This window comes from Micromys minutus (assembly GCF_963924665.1).
Source record: "Micromys minutus genome assembly, chromosome: 15".
In the NCBI taxonomy this organism is placed as follows: Eukaryota; Metazoa; Chordata; class Mammalia; order Rodentia; family Muridae; genus Micromys; species Micromys minutus.
In genome coordinates, this window is record NC_137984.1 from 5,923,114 (window position 1) to 5,942,340 (window position 19,227).

The following is a 19,227-nucleotide window of genomic DNA, read 5'->3' on the forward strand; positions in this document are numbered from 1 at the left end:
TCATGTGAGCAGTACAGTTGGCAAAGAAAGGATGTTCAGAGACAGACAGGTAGAAGGCAGACTCAGTGAGTTTCTTCAGGAAGGCAGTGACCCCCGAGAGGACCGGAACCATGGTACCCAGAGTGGCTGCAATCCCCTGCTGTTGCAAAAGGCTAAAGTGGGTCACGAGAAATTGCCTCCTCCTGTGCAGGTCTGTCTGCATCCTCTGGGAAATATGGCTGAGGCTTCTTGCTAGGGTGACTCAAGAGAGATCCACAGACTGAGGAAATGTGGAGAAAAAAGGGCTAAATGTTGAACATACAGAAGGACCACGTGCTCAGCTCTAAGAAGGGAAGGGTCAGTGAGATCACTTAGGGAAGCTTATGTGCCCATAATACTTATTCATTAAAGAAAAAATTAATAAATATCTCCTAGCATCCCATAAGTAAGCTTCTATTGACTCAGGCAACGATGGATTCATGGAGAACCCTGTCTTCTAAAGTTGTAAGACCAGGTTCTCCCATAGAGCAGATTCCTTTTCTCTAGTTCATGAGTCTAGAACTCTTACCCAATAAAACAAAGTGAACCAAGCTTTAAAAACTATTAACAAATATATTTATTGTGGTGGCTTTCTCTCCTACTAGATACACCTTGTTAGAAAGTAGTCTCCCTTTAGTTCCAGGTGGACCCTTAAACAGGTAATAAAATAGTTTTCCCTCCGTATGAAAGAAAAACACTCAGCTTTGCAAACATGTCACATTCTTCTCACTATAGCTTTGTTTTCTATAAGGTCAGAGATTTCTTCTAATATGCTTGGTTTTGCTTTTGGAAGAAAGTCACAGGTACATGTTTACTCATATAAACCGAGGTGTAGTGGAAGATCAACCACACAGTGCTAATATAGACTGGAGCCATGTTCCAGGCGGCTAAAACCTCTCACAGTTCTGGAAAGCATACGGTGACCTCCAGCTCCATGATTTCTTCCACAGCTTGTCTTACTCCAAGCCCACACAGTATATTTAACTCTGTTATGCATGTTCAGTTTTTTTTTTTTGCAGATGAGGGTAACAGCAGTGATCTTAAAACACTTGCTTCCGTGGTGATAAACTCTAGGATTCCAAATGACAGGCTCAACTTTCTCCAGGACAAATCCACCCTGTGCATGGAGATGTTTCTCTCCCCCTGACAAAGCTTTGTTCTGAGGGACATGGTATTTTTTTTTCTTGAAGTTGCAGAATTATCTTTTGCTTCTTAAAGACAATTATTTGAAGGATTTTTTTTTTTGATAAAGAAAAGATGGTTCTTCTCCTGCTGTCATCATTACACTGAGGATATCTTATAGCTTATTGATAATTATGTACAGATTTGCTTTTTCTCGTCTTTTAAAAATACACAGAAGCACATAAGATAACCATCTGAAAGTGTCCCTTCTTTGAACGTTTGGCTCTTTGCTGTTCTTAACTATGCTTGTATGAAGAATATAGCAACTATTAGGAATGTTGTTTAGACAGAGTGGCCCATGGCTAGAACACTGTCCTGGACATCCGGTTGAGATAGCAGCATCGTGAGTCTACAGTGACCTCACAGGACCCTCTAGTGTGTAGTGCCAGCCGATACCGGTCTCTGTGGTTTGTCTCCGACTCTTCTCCTCTGCTGCTGCGGCCTCTCCTTGCTTTCCCTCTGCTCTGGGGTCTCTCTGCTGGACTCCAGACCTTTACTGTCGGAGGGGCTTCTTTCCTTCCTTTCCTCTTCACTGAGTTTTTTTCGTTTTCGCTCTCTGCCTTTTTTTCCTAAAATAAAAGGACATTCATTTCAAAATCATATTCAATTATATTCTCCTTGGTTATTTTAACTTGCTAAAAGCATAATTTTCCCCCTCAAGTTACATGCTATACTCATAGATAGGGAACATGTACCTTTTAAGCCTTTCGCTCAGTTGCCTTTGTTAAATTAATAGAATTTCTGTGACTAATAGAATTAGGGGATTTATTTTACATGATAGCCACTTATGCATACCAAATGGAAAACTTAGCATACATTATTTTACCCTATAGAAACTCTATTAGTATGTAAATTTATCTGCTTCATATTTACAGCACTTCTTTATACTCAAATTTACAAATAGCCATTATATATCTGCAAGCCGTGATCTACGAGAATTGATTTGTATAACAAATATGGAAATGATAGGGTGTAATGCATACCAAAATAATTATGGTTTAGTTTAGCACAGAGTGAAATTAATTCACTTTGCAACTTCTCTGTGCACAGGGTGTGTTGATATGATTCATCAAAACTGCTATAGTGTAACTTACAAGGACGGAACCATTTTGTTTTTAATTGATGAAGCAGATATTTCTCAGATGTATCCTGTATTCTGTGGAGGCGCTTGACCTTGAAGTGGATTCACAGCACAGATTTAATTCAGACTCATACTGTGAGGGGATTATTTTTTCGTTGAGATGAACATGAGCATGAAGGTACCCACGTGGGTAGGGACTCTGTGTCCCTTACAGATCCAGAATGAATGTAAATCTTATTCACTTTTATTCAATAACCATCAAAAAACTGAGCATTTTGCCAAGACACCAAAATGGATGGATTTTTTTTCCTATTTCCTTAAGAATAGAAAGTTAACTTTTGTGAGGTAAACTTTTTTTTACATAAAATTTATAATTTTTAAGGATATGGTTTTAGTAAGATTCATTAGCACATATGTAACAATAAGAGATTATACTCAAATCAATTCATTATAAACTAAACCTTGGAACCACCTAGTCTTTGATGTGACAAGTCTTAAACATTTATAGCCCACACTCAGCCATGCAAACTTTGAAATCAGTCTGCCTACACTGAGACATTCACTATGGATGAAAGTACTTTGGAAAAATTATTTGTGTAAGAGAACCAAAATATTTTTATGTCCTGAAACAGACTGCAAATATTGAATTTGGTGGTTTGGCTTCTTTTCTGGTGCTCTGGTGACAGAATCCCAGGGAATGTTGTTATTAATATTTCATATGTATATTGGGACACCTCCGTCTCCTCAGATTAACGGCTTTATGCCCTGAATAGCTTTGTCATGAGATTGTATTTATAAAATCATCCAGTTGTTTGAGAAAACCTGCCTGGTTGAGGTTAACAAAATACACATCCAATTGTTGAATGCTAATAGGACAATTAATAAAAAAGATGAGAGTCCAGAAGAGGGTGAAACAAGTATCAAGTTACTTAGTTATTTGAGGCATATGAAGTTGGACCAAAGCGGTCAGCTGCGACTGCTAAGCTCAACTACTTATCCACCGAGTGTCCAAGTTCATTTTCCTATGTCCCTTAAGAAATATTGTGTTGGTAAAAGTTCTAAAGACAGACCCTAGGCCTTCTTATCGGTTCACATGACATTTTGGTAGCGCTGTCTTGAGAAGTGACCTAAGTAAGCAAGCCTGAAAAGTAAACTCCCTTTTCTGACCATGCAGCATAATTTCAGCTCCACAACCCTTCACAGGCCCAGCCAACCCTAGTTTTTCACACGTTTCCTCCTTCTCAGGGGGGTTTTGCAAGCAATGGATGACACAGTAGCTCTAGTTTCAGAGCCACCTTGAGGGTGTTCGAGTTCAACTCTAAAAGAGGTCAACAGAAATCATTCCGAAATTCTTCAGGAATTACTGACATCAAACAAAAATGTTACTTTAATGGAAATTACCCAGAACTTCAGTGTTTGACATAGTTCTCTTGATGATGATCCAACACATTACAGCTGTGATCCCAGCAGTAATTTTTTTTCTTGGTTATTTTATGAATTTACATTTCAAATGTTATCCCCTTTCCTGGTTTACCCTCTGGAACCCCCTAACCCATCACCCCTCCTCCTGCTTTATGAAGTGCTCTCCCTCCTAACCATCTCCTCCCACCTCCCTGCCCTCACATTCCCCTACACTGGGGAATCGAGCCTTTACAGGACCAAGGGCTTCTCTTGTCGATTCTAGAAAAGGCCATCCTCTGCTACATATGTGACTGTACCCATGGGTCCCTCCATACACTTTGGTTGGTGGTTTAGTCCCTGGGAGGTATGGGGGGTCTCGTTGATATTGTTCTTTCTATGGGGTTGCAAACCCCTTCAGCTCCTTCAGTTCTTTCTCTGACTCCTTCATTGGGGTCCCTGTGCTCAGTTCAGTGGTTGACTGTGAGCATCTGCCTTCAGCCATAATTTTTAGAAACATAAGAAATGTATTGTTTCTTTGTTGGTTATGGGTTGATTTGTGGGTTTTTTTTTTTGCCACTTGTGACAAAAAATTCAAATTTCAAGGTATTTCTGCTTATTAACAAACCTATATGATTATTTAAGAGAGGCAGGATCATTTGATGGAAGCATCTTGAAGTTTAGTATTATGTGTTTATTGTCCAAGGAATAGCTATTTAGTCTGGGCAGCAAGTGAAAACGGAGGCCCAGCTAAAGTAACAGAAAGCTAGCACATCGTACATGGCTGCTGCCCACTGGAGGGTTATTGCACAAGAGGAAACTAAATGGGATTGTTCTTTTCTTCACAGGCCATGTGTTAGTAGTTGGAAATGCTCACTATTTTTCTGCACAAATAATACATTCTACTCTTGTCCAAGAAATAAAATAGACATGCCCAGAGTGGCTGCAGTCTATTAGAAAATCACGTGCAATTGGGGATAATTTTGTAAGGTTTTCATTAAAGGGACTTCTGTTTCTATTGTAGTAACTTGGTGAGTTTTCATTGATGTGGTTAATAGTTATTTTGTGACTCTTTTGCAACTTTGCAAGCTAAGCATTTCAATTAAAACAATGTGGTGTGTGTGTGTGTGTGTGTGTGTGTGTGTGTGTGTGTGTGCGTGTGTGTGTGTGTGTTGCCCTTCACTGCATATACATGTGTATGGTGCTCATGACTATGTATAGGTGGGCCTGACTGGATTCTGACACATTCTAATGACTGAAAGAACATTCATTTTCCCCTGTGTTCTACCTAAAGTAGGTTTGAGGAGAAATCATACTTACTGGCTTTTCTTTTTGTTGTGGTTGGTTTTTAAAATCTATTTATTTTCATTCTTTAATCACTTTTTTACAGTCCAGACTTCAACCCACTCCAGTCTGTCCCCAACTTATCCCATATCTTCTTCCCCTGCCTCCATCTTCATGATTATGTCCCCACTCCCCCACCCCATACCCCACAACTCCCCACTCCCTGGGCCTCGAGTCTCTCAGGGTTAGGTGTATCTTCTCTCACTGAGGTCAGACCATGTATATGTGTCGGGGGCCTCATATCAGCTGGTTTATGCTGCCTGGTTGGTGGCTCAGTGTCTGAGAGATCCCAGGGGTCCAAGTCGTTTGAGGCTGCTGGTCTTCCCATGGGGCCTTTCCTAACATTAATCATGCAGCTGGAGAATCCTTATGAAACAGCAACGCATCATTCTTAGCCTTCTGGTCTCCAGATCCATGTGATAAGTAAGCTTCTATTGTTTATAACATAGTCTGTGAGAGTCTTTTAGAAAAGAGGAAAATAGAGCAACAGAGTTTTGTCTTCACAGCCACTTGCTGTGAAGTTTTCGAATACCATCCTTAGGGTCAGAGAACACTGCTCAGATTCTTTGTCCAATTCAAGTAGTTGCATAACCTTTTGCAAGATTCTGATAAGCCTCAGGATTAACTGATACTTCAGATACAAACAGTCTTTTCTCCTTGCTAAACTATTAACATTTGAATAAGTTGTTTGTGGAATTCTCAGCATGGTGCCTGACATGGCAGTCACGTGATAAACCAAAGCTAATATCATGACTACAGAGCATCAGCATGATGTTAGTCTTCACCTAGTGCTAAAGGTATGCTCTACCCTGAGTGCACAGGAGAGATGTGGAGAGGAGATGACAATGGTGGTCACATGACCAGCTGAGCAGGAGGCAACCACAAGGGAACACGGAAGCACAGGACTCCCCTAAAAGAGACTGAATGTAATTCTTCAGATCACGTTTAAGTTACACCTGAAAGACCAGGAAGGTTGTCAGGCTGGTGAGGAAGAGGTCAGGGTAGGCAGTGGATGATGTCAACAGGTGATGTCGTTCGAGGACACGGTGACCTGGGACACCGAAGGTATGCCCTCGTGGTTTGGTCACAGTCTATATATAGGAAGTTACAGAGGAGTGCTGGATTCAATCGCCGTTTTTGGAATTTGTCCGGAAGTTCCAGCGTTATTAAAAACTCTGGAAGGACAAGTCTCAGAACCCCAGAACACAGGGGAATTTAGAGAGTTGTGGGATAAGTTATGAAGGGAGAAAAAACAGAAACCAGTGACTGCATATTTCAACATGTGACATTTCATTTCCCACATGTTTGTTATATGTAACCAATCCACAGAGGGAGTTCTGCTGGTGCTTATAATTCAGCTCCACAGTTTTATACATTTAATCTTTGTCAGTTTCCTTCCCACACACCAATGTCTCTTAGACATATTCGTCTCCCAAGGCCCTCCTGTAAGAGACTGACTTCCCAAAGGGTAACTGGAATCTCTGTGCAGACAGAGAAGCCACACATGATTTCAGGACTTGATAAAAATTAGCGTCACAAATGTGAATCTGTAATAGACAACGATGGGACTGTGAAATTATTTTCTACTGATGAGAAAACCACATAACGTCTTTAGCATAAGCACTGTCTGGAAGCTTCTGTAGATCTAGCTCTAAATATAGGTGACTTTGTAAAACGTTCTTACACAGTGCGTCCCAGACTAAGATGTGGCTTTTATAGTCTGTAGCTAGCAACTAAGCTGAACTAACTTTCTTCCTTCCTTCCTTCCTTCCTTCCTTCCTTCCTTCCTTCCTTCCTTTCTTTCTTTCTTTCTTTCTTTCTTTCTTTCTTTTTCTTTCTTTCTTTCTTTCTTTTTTCTTTCTCTCTCTCTTTCTCTTTCTTCCTTTAACTTTCTTTCCTCTACCTCCTTCTTTCTTCTTTAAGTATTTTCTTTTATTCCCAATAATTTTATTTAAAATAGAATTATGTCTCTTCTTCCCTCCCTGTGGCTCCCTCCAGTCCCTCCCTCAAATCCCTAAATTCCTTCCATGGCCTTTGCTACTCTTGTGTTGACAGCATCGGTTTCTTTATTCTTGTTACATACATTTTACACACACACACACATATATACACAACATATATAGTATTGAACAAAAGTCATGTATATAAATGTATATAATTATATTTTATATATTACATATGATATATATATCACTGTACACACACATACACACATACACACACACACAAAACCTTCTGAGTTAATATTGACTATCTGCTACACATGAAAACTCTATTTCTAGAGAAATAAGAGAAGCCATTTTTCTTAAATTTGTGCAGTTAAAATTTAGTTGAGATTACATTGTTACTAAATTTTTCATCACGATGTAAAATCTGCAATGACTTTATCAATCCTAGTTATCCGTAAGGCAAGCTCTTAAATTATGAAGACATGAAGGAGAGGCACTTGCCCTGGAATCAGAAGGAACAACAATTACTTAGATTATAATAGCAAGGGGTTGTTTTTGCTTTTTTCTGCCACTTAGAAATGTTTGAGGGGTTTATTTGTGAAGTTCTCAAATTTTCCATTAGGGGGAGCTAAGGAGCTTTAAGTAATTCATCTTAAGGTGTATTTCCCATTCTAGACAGAGAAATAAACATCACCCATTCCATGACTCTAACCAGCTACAGAAATAACCCTTCAGAAAGATAAAATTTACCCGCTAGGCCGTTAGTGGGGTTCATCCCAACAGTAGCCTGTGGCTTTATCTGTTAAAAGGGAGTTAGTCTGATTTGTGAATCTAAATTTGGCCATGTTTGTATGTCCAAAGGATACATGTAACTTTCGATAGTTCCAGTTACTGTGGCACTGAAGGAAGGTTGCAGGGACGGGCTACAGTACAGGTATTTCTGCGCAGCAGTTATGATCGGTTGTGCAAATATGTACTTAAAAGGCAGTTGGCCCGCGGGCTATATAAACACAGGACAGCATGACCCAGTGCTGAGGAACACAGCTGACAGGCGTCAAGGCCAAATGTCCTTCTCGGCTATGTTAGTGGCCAGCAGAGCTGACAGGAGAAACCTGTTCAAGTCCTCGGTCCTGTTCTGCTTCTTTGTTTTACTAAAATACATTCACTTCTGCCTCTGCTGCAATTTTAGGAAATACAGTTAAAATACGGTAGGAGACTAGACATCTTTTATAGACAAATTAAGCAGACATTTAATTTCCTCGACTTCAAATTCAAAGCTATCCAAGTTATGTACTCTGTCCGATCATAGACAAGTCAATTCTCTTCCTTTTCCACTTGACTTGTAGGATGCTTTTGACTAATTAGCCAAGGTTAATTTGGCATATTAGTATGTCTCCTATTATATACTGTCCATTAGCAACAGCTCTCTGATCAATGGCTTCTGTTAAGATTTAGATTTGTGTTTTACTCTCAGTAGGAAAAGCAAATTTTAAGAGGCGCGCCTATGCACATCACGCTCTTTTCAGAATTCGGGGGGCGGGGGGAGAAAACGTTTAAGGTTAGACACTACATGTACATGTTAGGAGGTGGGAGCAGATAAACTCAAGCTTCCTAAGACAGCCGTCGGGCTCTTGTCCTCTGTGACTTTGCCTGTTTGCTTCTTCACCCACTTGGCTGGCCTCACATTCGTCTTCCGGCTCATCCCTGTATCCCCGTGCCCCGCCCCCCATAACGTCTTCTGATCCCGTGTACGTGCTAACCGGGATCACAATTTCTAGGATCCGTTGCCTTACCTTAGACTCATGTTAAATTCTCTGGCCACATGACCTCTTCAGGGCACCATCCTTGCTTTCTAAGCTTTCACCCAGGCTCGCCTATTTTACATAGGCTTCTTAGGCAGGTGCCCTGGGCCCCCCGGGGGGGGGGAGGAATCACAGAGGGTGGGGGCAATTCTGGAGATGTACACCTGTAATCCCACCTACTCCTGGGGCTGAGGAAGGTCTCAATCAAATTCAAGGTAAGCCTGGGTTACTTAGTGAGAACTTGTTTCAAAATAAAGCAAAATGAGAGCTGTGAGCTCATGGGCAGCCTGCTGGCCTACTGTGTGCAAAGATATAGGTCCCATCCCTAATACAATCAATCTTTTTTTTTTTTCAAATTTCAGGCAACATATATTTAAAACAGTAATGATTACAAAAATTCAATGAACCCTTCTATGACCAGACACTTGTAGTTAAGAATGTTGTGTCTGTATGCTTTTTAACTTTTTGAAAATAAGAAAAAATGAGGGTTTGCTAAACAGTTGCCACGGCCTCTGTTCCCTATGTGAACTCAACCCCACACATTTTCTCATGGTAAAGTTTAGTTTATATACTAGGCATGTTAGGAGATTAACAATAACAGATAATTATTCGTGAAGACAACCATGACGACATTGCAATAAAAGTTACGTTGCTGCGTCTGTCTTTTTTAATTTCCTCTTTTCTGTATCCACCCCAGTTCTTGTGACTCGGTGAGGTCAGAGGACTGTGCTAAGGTTCTGAGCTACTACACTGAGGCCACTGAAACACCAGCAGTGTGATCAGTGAGAGCCCATGGAACTGAGAAGGCTTGTAAGGGAGACTCTATCACAACAAGGCAGATATGAGAGACACAAAAATGAGGTTGGTCTGAGTGGGCAGCACATGGGTCCTTTATTTCTACAACATATCAGTAATGTGTCAGGACCACAGTTGAATTCGAGTGGAGAACAACAGAAAGTTAAACCTTGGGTGAGAAGTGATGGCTACACTGGGCAGAGAGGTCCCGGAATAAGAGCACTTGCTATGGAAGCAAGACAACCTATACTTGTACAGTTGAAACTCTAGCCTCCAAATAGAGCTGTGACTACCTGTAACTACAGAGCTGGTGTCTGGAGACAGATGGAGCCTAGCCCAGCTGAAACACCCACACACACACACACTATACACACACACACACTATACACACACACACACTATACACACACACTATATATACACATACTATACACACACACTATACATACATACACACACACTATATACACATGCACACCTACATACTATACACACACATACACACTATACATACATACACACTATACACACACTATACATACACACTATACATACACACACACTATACACACACTATACACACATACTATATACACACTATACATACACACTACACACACACACTATACACACACACACACTACACACACACTATACACACACACTATACATACACACACTATACATACACATACTATATATACACACACTATACACACACACTATACACACACACACTATACATACACACACACTATATACACAAACACAACTCTATTGTATATTTGTTATATTCAATTCAGAAACACGATTTTGCTATTAAAGTACCACCATAAAAATGTTTTTACCCCTTTCCAAAATTATCAGGTGGTTTTATATTTTTATTACCAAAATAAATGAAAGGCTCTTGAAATTCTACTGAGACTTGAACACAGTCTTTTGATGAACCATTTTATCTTCATAAACGTGCTATTGCATGTTTTCCAACCTTTACTCTTAAAAACATTTTTAAGAACATCTTTGTAATGATTTAACCATTTCTTATTTCCTGTGTTTGAGTGTTTGCTTGCACAGATGTAGGTGTGCATGCTGACTGCAGAGGTGTGAGGAGGGCCCGGATTCCCTAGGGCTGGAGTTACAGGGAACCCCCTGTGGGAGGCTGACATGTGGGAATGGAGCTCAGGTCCTCAGAGAGAAGTGCTCTTAACCACTGAGCTATCTGTTCCGTGCCTTTAAAAAAACCTCCTAAGAGATTTCTCCCACTTATCTTGTGTTTACGTTCATTAGTCACTGAAATTTGATTTTCAGTTCATGTCCTGACAAAGTTTTCTATGACCCTTCACACAGTGAGAACTCAGTCCCAAACCATGAACTCTGCTGCCCCCAGCCTAAGCTCCATTTTTACATATGCCCTCTAGAAACCTGATGGCCCTGGATCTTACCTAGTACTACATCTTCTTGTTGGAGCCAGCATTAAACGAATTAAAAGTGAAAACTGGAGAAAGTAGCCAATTTTTAAAAATCCAAACTATTTGCAGTATTTTAAAAAATGTGCTCACTTTGAATGTAAAATGAACCTTGCTATATGATATTTTTAAAACAGGGTAGGGCATGACACTATATTAAATATTTTATATTTAATATTATTTTGGGGGTCTTATTTCTCTTAAGTTGCCTTGTTATTTGTCTAAATGTTCATTTGAGGCTAGCTCTTTAAGTATTTTTTAGTTTAAGACGTCTTAGTTTTGAAATAACTTCTACCACATAAGGTCTGATTACAAAACTCTTGGGCACTGAATCAAACATATTAATTTATATGTTGCAATGTCTTGACTGGTACATGTCCGAGTAGCACATTTTGAATGACATGTTGAGGTTTAAACATTCCTAATACTGGATAAGCATATGCATTATTTCTGTTAATCGCTTAATGTCCAAAGTATTTTTAAACTCATTCCAATTTAACTCATTAAATGTTGGGGTTCATTTCTTTGGTAGTAATCAAACTCAAGACTACCTTATCTATATGACAGCTAACACCAACAAATCATTCTGCATAGGCTACTTTGGTTGTTTTATGTGCCAGCTGTAAACTTTCATGCACTACAGGGTGAAATAATACTCACAATTCAGGAATTTGTAGGCGTTTCTATTACCTGAGGAGGTATTCTGATCAAGCGTACTCTCAGCTCTCCCCCGTCAGTGCCCCGGCTGGACTACCCTCCCAGTTTTAATTATTTGTTTTTTTTACACCCACTGAGTCTATTTCATTCTGCCAGCATGTACAGGGCCATTTTACGGAGCATTGGTAGCCTCTTGGGAGCTGAATTCCAGAAAAAACAAAACAAACAAACAACCACAACAACAATTTCCCCTGTTGCAGAAACCATCAGTTGCTAACAGCTCTTCAGTTTAAGGGTGGGGTTTTGTGACTTCTTGTCTTCCTGTGATGGGACTTTGGCTTGATCTCTTGCATGTCCTACGTAGGTCCCATACGGGCTGTCACAACTACTGTGAGCCACACGTGCATCTGCCCTGCTCTGCCCGGGAAATGCTGTCTCTGTAATTGTCTACTGCCTCTGACTCTCACAGGCTTTCTCTCACTCCTTTATGTGAGGACCCCTGAGCCTCGGAAGGAGCAAGTGTGACACAGATACCCCCTTTGGGGTGACTATGCTATTCTTTGCACCTTGACCAGTTGCTGGTCTCTTTGTCAACTGCTATTTACTAAAAGACACAGCTTCCCCAGCGAGGGTTGAGAGCTGCAGGAAGGTGTGGGTCTAAGGATAAGCCAGGCCGAGTTGATTTAATGTTATTTCCATTTAGCAGGATAATAGTAATAAGCTGTTCCCTAGGACACATGACTCACCTAGCCATGGACGGTTGGCTTTATCAGTGGTATCAAGCATGAGTTCTATCTTATGCATCATGCCTTGGATTCAGTGAAGAAGTCACTGGCTACTCTCATAACATTCATACCAATATTGAACCAGTGAGCAGTGTATAGGCATTAATATTTTTATAAAATGAGAAACATGATCATAAAAAGAGTATTATGTCTTATTAAAAAATTTCAATTTGAACCTAATCTTTTCAAAATATTAATAAATATCTCCAAAATAGACTTCTATGCTCATGTTCTTTGTGTATGTGTATGCATGTATGTTTGTGTGTGTGTGTGTGTGTGAGAGAGAGAGAGAGAGAGAGAGAGAGAGAGAGAGAGAGAGAAAGAAAGAGAGAGAGAGAGAGAGAGTGAGTGTGAGAGAGAGGACATTAGGTATTCTCTCATACTATTTTCAACCTTATTCCTTTGTTTGTCAGGGTCTCCTACTGAACCTAGAGTTAGACCGACAGCCATCCAGTCCCAGAGAGCTCACTGTCTCATGACAGCTCTGGGATTACAGGTGGATATGTGGCCACACACAACTCTCTATGTGAGTGCTGGGGATATGAAATCAGATCTCCACAACCCTACAACAAGTATTCTTAACAACCGAGATGTCTTCTCAAACCATCACCTTTATTTGTGATATATGGATACTACGCAGCTTCCCTTCTCCCTGCCCACCCCATTTCCTTCCTTGTTTCGTTAGAACACTTGTAAGCCTGTGTGAGGTTCCCATCAAATACAGTTGCCCTCTGGGACACCCAGTGTCTTATGTAAAATGAAGTAGAAGTTACGTATAACCTACAGTCTAATATACTTTGGATCATTTTGAGACTCTTTATCATACATAACACATTATCTACAACTTGTGAGGAAGTGATTATGCTGACTTGCTAAAGAATGATGACAAGAATCAAAGTCTAAGCGTGTTCAGGACATACATCTTTTGATTTGAAGTTAGTTGAATTATCAAAGAGTGGCAGGGTGAGTGATTTTTTCAAATAATTTCAGCAAGTTCTCTTAATTTAAACATTAAAGGCAGCGAAAAGACTCTAAAGAAATCTCTATATGCAGATTTAGAATGTAAAGTACATAAATCATATTTTCTGTAAGTTCCCTATAAACGTATTTACAATTATTGGTCAGCGTATCTATGCAGCAGCTCCAGTAGGTTTGGAGAAACTTCTTTACTTCCTGACTGTAATTAGTTCATTTCAAAGAGTTTCCAAATTCTTCCTTAGAAATTCTGTGCCAATTTAAAACAGTCATAACACCAGCCATTAGGAAGGCCACAAGTCCTGTCTATAGGCCAGAATGCTCAGAAAGCTTACGTTTTCAAAAGAAATTTGCTTTGTGTATCTGCATTTTCCTGGTCTAAATTTTTCTGAGTTGACTCATGTTTTCCCAGCTCCATCTGAGGGACTAGATTCTAGCCAGATACCCAACAGGCAGATAGGTACACTGGGGGGCCAGAGACAAGCCATAGAGAAGGCATACTTCTGTCTTCCATACCCAGGACAAAAGAGTTGGCAAGCTTCTGCCCCTTCTGGTGAGCCGCTTGCTGGCTGACCTGCCCAGGCAGGCCCTGGACATTGACTGTGCACCAGGCAGCCAGGGAAGTGATTTCAGACAGCAGCGGCTCTCTCCATTTTATAAAAGCCTTCTTTTCTCTCTGCTCCCTTCTCTCTGTGCACACTTCTTTGCTTTTGATAGAATTTGCTCACAGCCCCTGAGTGCTGTGTCTGAGACATTCCCCGCCTTTCGGGCGCTTTACCCAGTGAGCCATCTGCCCAGTCGACCCTTGATATTTAGGTTTTGATATTTTCTTTTTGATATAAGGTAGTAGAAGCATGGAACTTTTGGTAGACTTCTGAATAAAAGTTCATTTAGCTTTAACCGTTTTCCTACAGCTGCACATTGTCTACCCATCCATGTGTGCAAGAGATGTTCTCAAATCTCTGCACAGTGACCCTTCAGCAGAAGCTTTTGTTGCTATTGTTTTAAGATGGGAATCTCTAAGCCAAGGGCATTGTCTTCATCTTTGATGAAATATAGCCTTTTAATTAGCTGGAGAAGCCTTTGTTTCCAAAGGCTGAACAGAACTCGGCTTCGGAAATCTGCTCCAGCTGGGTAAATTGAAGAACCGAACAAACTCCAAAGATAGACAGTTCTCTGGATGTGTGTCATTTGATTTTCATTTGGATAAATTTCTACTTGCTCCAAGAATTGGACTCAGAATTTTGTTCTTCCGAGACAGAAAAGGAAGTGTTGATAGCCATGTTTGATTCTGCTCCACTTCCTCCCTTACCCGAGCTGTCTGCCTCCGTGATTGACAGGACTGGATGCCTCGTCTTTGCTGACAGATTTGCAAGATGGATTACACAAGAAACTGTGGCATTATCCTCCCCTCTTCTGCATGAGTTCTCTATGCTGTCTATTTCTAGTTCTATGACAGTCCATCCTGTCTGTAGTTTGAAGGGTTTACTGTCCTATGGGTGGAATAAATAACTGTAATATTGATTCCCATAACAGGAAAAACACACAACAACCTAGAAGTGTGTACTTTGTGACATTTTTGCTAAACACATTACAGCCTTCTATGACTGCTAATTAGTGTTTCCAGCTACTTACAGATTACATAAAGATAATTGTCGCATGCTTGAATATTCTTAAGTGCATTTTCTTTGCTTTGATTCACTGTTTTCTTTGTCCTCCTTTGCTGTACACTGTTTCTAACTCTTGTCATAACTCGCTTGAAGAACACACGGGAGCTGAGGTTGTACTATGGCGGTGTGGAACATGCTGAACACACACAAAGGCCTGGGTTCTGTTCCTAACACCAGGCAAGCATTCAAGCCGAGGCGCTCATAGAAACTTAATATTCTAATTTTATATTTATTGCTGCGAAAAAACAAACCCTGTCATAAAAGCAACTTAGATGAGTAAGGTTTATCTAGTTCACAATTCCAGGTACAGCCATCACCACAGGGAAGTCACAGAAAAAGATGCTTGAGGTATCTGGGTCAGATCGTACCCATAGACAAGAGCAGAGAGAGATCTCAGCATGCATACTTGCTTGCTCGCTTGTTCTCCTGTGTTCAGGTTGGTGTCTGGACCCTTAGATAGTTCAGATTTTCTATTTGCTGCCTGCCTGGCGTCCCAATCTACCCAGCCGAGAGAAGAGTGTTGAAAACATCTGGCTGCATCTTACCACACCACTTAAATGTTAAGACAATTTGCCACAGACATGCCACAGGCTAGTCCAAATGTAGACAAGCCTCTATTGAATTCTAGGCTTCATCAAACAATAAAAGCTAATTACCACACTTAATATTTGCTATATTAAACTTCATGATGGATTGATTTCACTCATAACGTAAGAAAGTTCACCTGCAGGAAGAAGTGTGAGCTGTTGGAATAATTGCTTCTCCTGTTCTGTATAACTGAACATGCTTTCTGCATGCTTTGTTCAACCAGCATGAGAGCTCTTTGTAATCGCTTTCTGCAGTGGTTACATAGTGACTTAATTTCCTCAAAACATTTTAGTGGTTAAATGTTCACTGCTTTATAAGTATTAGTAAGGTGTTTCTGTGTTTTATTTCTAATCTTCCACCATTGTTTGTCTATCACTGTCGATGTGTGTCAGTGGGTGAGGGTTGGAAGAGTAAACACATGTGTATCAAATGTGCCTGACTGTTTGTGTGTGTGTATGCATATGTTTATTTATAGGTCCTTTCCAACCACAGATGGAAAAGTTCTATTTTCTGGTAGATTTAAAAATATAAACTCCAAGACAGCTGGCTTTCAATTTATTCTTTGATAATTTTAAATGGAACTGTTTCCTTTGAAAGATCATTTCAAAAATTTGAGTCTTCAAGAGGTTTCTCTTTTACTATATTTTCCATTTTTCTCCTTTTCCAAAATAGTGACTCTAGCTCAGTCAGACCTCTAAGTCCACATGGCCATGAACTTCTGAGCCTCCTGCCTCCACCTCCGGAGAGGGGATCACGGGGCTAAGCTGTTAGACTCGGGTTGTGTAGTGAACTTTTTCTTAACAACTATAGTTATTCCACTTCTGGGCATTTACCCCAGAGACACTCCAACACACAACAAAGATATATGCACCACAATGTTCATAGCAGCTCTATTTATAATAGCCAGAAGCTGGAAAGAACCCAGATGTCCTTCAGTAGATGAATGGATACAAAAATTGTGGTACATTTACACAATGGAGTACTACTCAGCCATCAGAAACAATGACTTAACCAAATTCTTAAGAAAATAGCTGCATCTAGAGAATATCATCCTGAGTGAGATAACCCACTCACAAAAGAACAGACATAATATGCAGTCACTGATAATGGGATACAAACCCAGAAAGCTCTGAACACCCCAGAAACAACTCACAGACTGTGTGAAACTCAACAACAACAAAAAAGAATATATTTTAATTAAAATAGAACTGTATCACATCCCCCTTTCCTCCGTACACCCCCTCCTAGTTTCTCTCCTATCCCCTCAAATTAATATCCTCTTTTCCTATATTATTGTTACATATATACATATGTGTATATATATGTACCCACAAATACTTAATTAAAACCTTAAAGATGTATTTGAAAAAAAATAAAAAATAAAAAAAAAACAACTATAGTTTCTTATATTAGAAGGTATCCTGCCCTATATTTTCTTTATAAAATACTATTAGAAAAAAATGGAATATGTTTTCGTAGTAAACACCTGATTAAGGCAAAAAACACCAAAAATTTGCTTTCATTTTGAGGGAACTCAAAAAATCTCTGTAAGTTTTATTTTTCAGTATTGACACTGTTAATTATAACATAATTTCTGTGGTGTTTCTTTGTGTCTAGATAGCATGGTTTCTTCTATTACTTTGCTATTAAATTGTTATTAAGGTATTTAAACAAATACTTCTGAAGTTCTACAGATGATCTAAGTGATACTGAATTTTGTTTCTATTTTTTATGTTAAACACAGTAACTTTTGTGCAAAGACTGTGATGTTACTCTATAAAAATTCTACATTAATTCTGACCCATTAGTTTTCCAACATGGAGCGCTGTGCCAGGCCAAGCTGCGGTGAGGACAGTGCTGTGAGGCTCCTGGGGGTGGGTTTCTCACCCATGTCCATGCTTTTGTGGATAAGGAGGAGCACGTGAGAGACATATTCCTGTTTCCTTGGTGAGCATCATCAGTTCATTGCTCTGAAACCAGGCGGTAATTCCACATTTCTTTTTGTTGAATCATGCAGTAGCTACTCGGTCTATATGTAGTGACTATATTCAGTGACAATTTAGCATTCTCTTTCTTATTTCATGGTCATCATGCAATGAAGACAGAGTTAGGACGGGCACGAATCGAGATAGATGCCTGCGTTCCTGTACTCTCCTGTGTGTAGCATTCTGCGTTCCAGACAAATTGTCTCAGTAAACCTTACTGATTACTATGAACTTCTCATCCTGTTAGCCCCTCTTCCTCACATACTGAATTCGAATGGCTACAGTCCACTCAGAATCATCATGGTCCTCGGAAAAATCATTCCAGCTTTCCACTCTCTTTGGGACCAAGGCAATGATTGAATCTCTAGACTTCTCAAAAAGAGACTTTTGGAACTCAAATTTCCAGAGAACTCCCATGTTTCCTTGAGGTTGGGCATGTGGCTGACAGTCCACTCTTAGCTCCAATCTAGGCAAAGATCTAACGAGAGTTTTTCTAAGATCAAATCTAAGAGATGATCTTGTACAGCAACCGGAAAGAGAAACAGGATAAAAGGAAGGGACCTCTGGTTGTGAAAAGTTGAAAGGTTCTTAAAACAACTTTCACTTGCTTAAATTATTTTCCACAGCAGACATACATGGTGCCTTGGTGGATTTGGGAATGTGGCCTTATTTTAAAGTCATGAAATATGATCCTGGATCATCTTGCAACAATCTTGGGGATTTTATTCTCTTTTGAAGTGGCACTGTATAGTTTCAGAAACCTGAGTTGCCCTTGGGTTTTGAACAACTGTGTCTTTTTCTGTAATCCATTGAATTTTGTGTTCTGTGAGATGCCACCCAAATGAAGGACTATTGGGTAGTGCGATGAAACTTGCACTTTAGAGGGTGTAGTGAGGGCAGCAGGAAGCATGGTTGGGGAAATTAATGAAGAAAGACTTGGGAAAGATTTAAGTACAGGACCTGAAAACGAAAGAAAACTGTGGCAGGCTCTGAAGGAATGAATCATGCTGTCTTGTTCAATCTTGAGGAAAGTATTTTTTATTTAAGTGAGGTATTTAGAAATCATATAAAGTGACACAGGAAACAAGATCTAATGAAATAGAAAAGATTGTGTGAGTTTGTGTGGCCTTAATGGATGTGTATAATTTCAGAGGTCAGGAGTTGACTTATACATTTGGGTCAAAATCAGTGAATCAAAAAGGTGACCGGTAGCAAGCCCAGAAATTCATATACTCTTCCATAGCTCTGGAGTTTCAAGCATGCACAGATCCTTTTGCATGTGTGCTGAGATCTAAACTTATGTCCTAATGTTTACAAAGAGGATACTTCTTCCCATGAAACCATCTCTCCAGCACCAGTAATAAAGGTGTAAAAAGTATAAATATCTTTAAATTATCCATGATTTGAGTTTTATTCTCTGAGCAAAATGAACCACTTTCTTGTGTATCTGAAGGCCATCTTAATTATAAAAGGGGGTTATAAAGTCAATGGTTGTAAAACTTCGTCTATCACTAGAGAATTTTTAGGGGGAC

General features: G+C 39.8%; 1 protein-coding gene across 1 annotated transcript in view; it reads right to left on the reverse strand.

Moving 5' to 3' along the window:
* Positions 1-776: 776 nt before the first annotated feature.
* Positions 777-19,227, reverse strand: part of RSPO3 (R-spondin 3) — an 80,823-nt gene continuing 62,372 nt past the window's right edge. Inside the window, exon 5 of the mRNA XM_080929482.1 lies at positions 777-1,769. Within this exon, the coding sequence (XP_080785608.1) occupies positions 1,573-1,769 (197 nt within the window). The 3' untranslated portion in view covers positions 777-1,572. The remainder of the gene's footprint in view (positions 1,770-19,227) is intronic.